We start from the raw sequence: 6,000 nt of genomic DNA, 5'->3' as shown, positions 1-6,000 counted from the left end.
TCATTATTATCATCATAACATTCTTCTGCAGCAGCAGCTCCAGGACAATGACCTCATCAACTCCCTCCTGAAATTCTGCCTGGTCAAATCGATAACCATCAGAGACCCTTCAAGTGATAATATGACTCAGTGGGAAAACCCCTGGTGGTAGAGTACTGGATCAGAAACATTGTCAAAAGGATCCTGTGGAGATGTATAATTTAGCCAGTTGCATCTCCCTCAAATTGAATTGAATTTAATTGACTTTATTTCTTACATCCTTTCACATTAATGAGGAAAAATCTTTACATCTCCATCTAAATGTGCGAAGTGCAAATTACAGATTTGTAATAAAATGTATAGTAAGATAAACAACGTAACTGTCAATATAGCTTAGAAATTCAATTGCATCAGCATGAATTAATCAGTATGATGAGCTGGTGGAAGAAGCTGTCCCAGATCCTGTTGGTCCTGGCTTTTATGCTGCAGTACCGTTTCCTGGATGGTAGCAGGTCGAACAGTTTGTGGTTGGGGTGACTTGGGTCCCCAATGATCCTTTGGGCCCTTTTTAAACACCTATCTTTGAATAGTGGGATGGCCTGAATGGAGGGCGTCTTTGATGATGAATGCTGCTTTCTTAAGGCAGGGCTCCATGTAAATGGCGGAGAAATTTTTGTCTGTGATGTACGAGGTTGTATCCACCAGTTTCCATAGTTTTTTTTTCCCATTCCTGACGTTTGGTATTTACATTTGTGACAGGGTCCTGAATTACCCCTATGAACTTGGCTTATGAAAAGAGAGAGAGTTGTTCAACACCAGACACCTTGTTAAAAAAGAGAGAGGTGAAAACTGCTCACAGTTTGTTTATACCTTCTACAAGGACACTGGCAGCTTTCAAGCTCTTACAGAGAGAGCTGCTTGATGGACAGCTGGAGTTCAGCACGGTAAGATAAATAGGTCAGCTGTTAGACCTGGAGACACATAGTTTTGGACACTGAATGAGCTTTGTTGTGCCCACAGAAAGGTGGGTTTTGGAGGATCAGTCAGTGGCTCTTGCAGTGTGAAAAGGGTGCTACCGGTGGGGAGTTATTTGTGACCAAACCTCACCTGAGTTGATAATTCCACCACAGAAGAACAGTACCCTTTGTTGTGGTCACAGTCATTGACTTCTAAAGGATTTCGGAGGACAACAGGAAGATTGATGGTGTCAGCTCACCTGAAGGCTCGAATCTCTCCCCCTCACTCTCTCCATCACTACTTAACTCAATACCACGAACTGAACTTTACTCATCATCGTAAGACTATTCATCCCTAGACGTGAAGTGTGTATATACATATATATATCTACATATATCTATATCTATATATATATATATATATACACACACACACACACACACACACATATATATATATATAAATATAAAATCATTGCTAACCTGTTTGATTTATCTGAATTTATATTACTGTATTGCATAGTTACTAATAAATATCATTAGTTAATAGCAATATTGGACTCCAAAGTGTTTTCCATCTCTGCTGGTTCTTTAACCCGTCATGGGGTACATGACACATTCCACATCTTGATGTAATCAGTTAGGATATTCTGCAGAGAACATGTATGGAAAAGTGTCAATGTTTTTGGTGACAAGTTTAATCTACACAAACTTCCAAGAAAACAGATGTACTATAATACCTTCTTTGTGATGGCACTTCTCTGCTGGTCCCTGGAGAGGTATTTGAAACTCTCGCTTCCCAAAATCCATCTCCCGACTGTCATTAATTTCATTACACCATCTTCCCCCCACTCCCTTCCCCATCCCCTCACGTATTCCTTCCCCTGGTTACCATGGATAATCTGCCACAATCAAAAAGCCTTTAGTGACTGCAACACAACTCAAGCCATAGTTCCCATCAGAACATGGACTGATATGAGAAGTAACAGCCACGCATGATGGAAAAATGCATGCTTTCCAATTTCATCATCATCTTTCTATTTATTTGTAAGACAGTATTAAATACTGGACTTTTGTTAACACAACACAAGAAGATAAGAAATAGGAGCAGGAGTTGGCCATCCGGCCCATTGAGCCTGCTCTGCTATTCAGTAAGATCATCCTACCTGCCTTTTCCCATAACCTTAAATTCCCTTACACTGCAAAAATTTATCCAAACTTGTCTTAAATATATTTCCTGAGGCAGCCTCCACTGCTTCCCTGGGCAGAGAATTCCACAGATTCACCACTCTCTGGGGAAAAGCAGTTCCTCATCTCCATCCTAAATCTTCTCCCCTGAATCTTGAGGCAATGCCCCCTAGTTCTAGTCTCACCTACCAATGGAAACAACTTTCCTACTTCTATCTTATCGATCCCTTTCAAAATTTTTAATGTTTCTATAGATCCCCTCTCATTCTTCTGAATCCCAGACAGTATAGTCCCAGGCGACTCAATCTCTCCTCATAGGTTAACCCTTTCATCCCTGGAATCAACCTGGTGAACATCCTCTGCACTGCTTCCAAAACCAGTATAACCTTCCTCAAGTATGGAGACCAGAACTGCACACAGTACTCCCAAGTGCGGCCTCACCAGTACTCTGTATAGTTGCAGCATGACCTCCCTGCTCTCGAATTCAATCCCTCTAGCAATGAAGGCCTGCCGCACCTTTTGCGTTTCATCACGATTTCTCGAGAACGTCAATAATTGTTTTCGGGAAAAATAACAGGAGAATTCCCTCTATATAGACACGAAGGTTCGGCCAGCGCCTGAGCACCGAAAGATGGTGGGTGCAGGATAAAACCTGTGTTCTGGGCGGGACAGTAGCACATACGCCGGCTGAGTGGGACGTGAATGAGCGCACGCGCGAGTAGGATTGAGCGCATGCGCAGTTTGGGGAGCAGTGGCTGTTGCTGGGGAAGGGTTCTGGTAGGGCGTAAAGAACAGGCCGGTTTCGAACAGCTTAGCAACGTTCTTCAGGTTCGTCCGGCCCAAGTCTCAACCCGTTACGGCCGTTCACAGAGCAATCCAGATCGTGAGCTGTCTCCTACACTCTTCGCTTATTTGGGCTGAAGGTTTTCCGCGTCGTCAGGTGCCCGGACCTGTGCGAACATCATGAGCTTCTTTAGTTTTGGGCAGAGCGCGGAAATTGACGTGCTGTTAAACGATGCCGAGACCCGCAAAAAAGTGGAACATAAAACGGAAGACGGAAAGAAGGATAAGTATTTGTTGTTCTACGATGGAGAGACGGTGTCCGGAAAGGTGAACGTCACCCTGAGGAATCCTGGCAAAAAGTTCGAGCATCAAGGAATTAAAGTGGAGTTCATCGGGCAGATAGGTAGGAAAACATTGATTTCTGGCAGCAGCATATTAAACGTGACGCAATACAATTCTGTCTAGAAGTTTTGAGCTGTCTAGTACATTTTTTAAGAGGGTGATAGTACAAGCTAACAGAGCTTATTAAGCATACTGGGCCGAGTCGAACAGTTTTGGAATAGGTTTATTATTATCATCTACCGGGTACAGTAAGATGCCTTTAGCCAAAGACCCTCAAATGAGAATGTGTCAACACACACAGAATAGTGAAGGAACTCAGCAGGCTAGGCGGCATCTATGGAAAAGAGTACAGTCAACGTTTTGGGCCCAGATCCTTCATCAACACTGGAAAAAAAATGCTGAGTAGATTTGAAAGATGGGGGAGGGGAGAGAAAAACACCAGGCATTAGGTGAAACCTGGAGGGGGAGGGATGAAGTATAGAGCTGGGAAGTTGGATGAAAGAGACAGAAGGCCATGGAAAAGTTGGGGGGGGGGGGTGGCGGTGAAGGACACCAGAAGGAGGCGATGGGCGGGTAAGGCGATAAGGTGAGAGAGTGACAAGGGGATGAAAGGTGGTGAGGGGTGGGGTGGGGGCAATCACCAAAAGTTAGAGATTTTGACGTTTATGCCAAAACAGTCTGTATAAGGGTCTTGGCCTGAACGTCGGCAGTAGTTTTGTTTCTTAAGCATTTTGAGCACGTTGCTTGGATTTCCACCATCTGCAGACTTTCTCTTTTATGTCGATGTTCATACCATCAGGTTGCAAGCTACCCTGATGAGATTTTACTCGTCCAACCTAAGCGTTGCCTCACTATGACAGTGGAGGAGATTGTTGTCGATGGACATATCGGAATGGGAAGTGGAATTAAAATGGTTGACTACCCATTTTAGTTCCATATCAATCCATAGCCTCCTCTACCTTCACCATGAGATCACCTTGAGTTTCTCTCTCCCCTCCTCCCCGCACCGCACTTTTTAAATCTACTCATCGTCTTTTTTCTCCAGTGCAGCTGAGGGGGTCTGGGCCCAAAACGTCAACCGTACTCTTTTCCATGGATGCTGCCTAGTCTGCTGAGTTCCTCCAGCATTTTAAGTGTGTTCCTTTGATTTATTGTGATGGGTCCAGAATTATTCCAGGAATGAAGGGGTTATCATATGAGGAATGTTTGATGGCTCTGGGTCTGTACTCGCTGGAATTCAGAAGAATGTGTGGGGGAATCTCATTGAAACCTTTCAGATGTTGAAAGGCCTAGAAGGGGTAGGTGTGGAAAGGATGTTTCCAGTGGTGGAGGAGTCTCAGGCAAAAGAGCACAGCTTCACGATAGATGGGTGTCTATTTAAAACAGCTGTGGAGAATTTTTTCTTTCTTTCTTTCTTTTTAAATCTTTTTATTGAGTAAGTATACAAAAAAGGTAAGCCATATAAACATTAATACAATGTTAAAGTATAATAAAATTCCAAAAGATAACAATACCAAAAAGAAAATACTACAAACAATGTAATTTAAGCATAAGAAACCAAGATAACATAATAGTATACTAGATTTTATATATATCAATGGAAAAAAAAGAAAAAAAAACCCCCCAAAAAAAACCCACCGTGCAACTAACTAAAAGCAAAGCAAAGCAATGGGCTAACTTGAAACCAAACAGAGTTAAACTTAAAATCACGTCCTCAATCCCGACCTCCATTAAAACAGTGAAGAAAAAACAAGAAGGGTAAATATTACATTAAATGAAAATATCGAATAAAAGGTCCCCAAATCTGTTCAAATTTAAATGAAGAATCATAAAGGTTACTTCTAATTTTCTCCAGATTCAAACATAAAATCGTCTGAGAAAACCAAAAAAAGGTAGTTGGAGCATTAAGCTCTTTCCAATGTTGTAAAATGCATCTTTTCGCCATTAAAGTAAGAAATGCAATCATTCTACGGGCTGAAGGGGAAAGATTACTAGAAATTTTAGGTAGTCCAAAGATAGCAGTAATAGGGTGAGGAGAGATATCTATATTTAATACCTTAGAAATAATATTGAAAATATCTCTCCAAAAAGTTTCCAAAGTAGGGCAAGACCAAAACATATGAGTTAAAGAGGCTATCTGCCCCGAACATCTATCACAGAAAGGATTAATATGCGAGTAAAAACGCGCTAACTTATCTTTGGACATATGTGCTCTATGAACCACTTTAAATTGAATTAGGGAATGTTTAACACAAATAGAGGAAGTATTAACTAATTGTAAAATCTGCCCCCAATCATCCACAGAAATGGTAAGCCCCAATTCCTGTTCCCAATCTACCCTAATCTTATCAAATGGAGCTTTCCTAAGTTTCATAATAATATTATAAATCATAGCCGATGCACCTTTCTGACATGGATTAAGGTTAATTATCGAATCTAAAATATATATAGGAGGAAGCATTGGAAAGGAAGAAAGTATAGTACTTAGGAAATTTCTAACTTGTAAATATCTAAAAAAATGTATTCTTGATAAGTTATATTTATTAGATAATTGTTCAAAAGACATAAGGGAACCATCTAAAAATAAATCCAAAAACCGTAAAATACCCTTAGTCTTCCAAGTTTGAAAAGCGCGATCCGTAAAAGAGGGAGGAAAAAATATGTTACCTAAAATAGGAATCGCTAACCCGAATTGATTAAGATCAAAAAATTTTCTGAATTGAAACCAAATGCGCAAAGCATATTTAACTAT

The 6,000-nt window shown here is 41.0% G+C and overlaps 1 protein-coding gene across 1 annotated transcript in view; it reads left to right on the top strand.

The window, feature by feature from the left end:
* The first annotated feature begins 3,086 nt into the window (after positions 1-3,086).
* LOC134341063 (vacuolar protein sorting-associated protein 26B-like) overlaps positions 3,087-6,000 on the top strand; it is a 96,891-nt gene continuing 93,977 nt past the window's right edge. Inside the window, exon 1 of the mRNA XM_063038813.1 lies at positions 3,087-3,309. Within this exon, the coding sequence (XP_062894883.1) occupies positions 3,087-3,309 (223 nt within the window). The remainder of the gene's footprint in view (positions 3,310-6,000) is intronic.

The sequence above is a fragment of the Mobula hypostoma genome, chromosome Y (assembly GCF_963921235.1).
Source record: "Mobula hypostoma chromosome Y, sMobHyp1.1, whole genome shotgun sequence".
NCBI lineage: Eukaryota > Metazoa > Chordata > Chondrichthyes > Myliobatiformes > Myliobatidae > Mobula > Mobula hypostoma.
The sequence above is the reverse complement of the archived record's forward strand: the minus strand, read 5'-3'. Positions and strand labels throughout refer to the sequence as shown.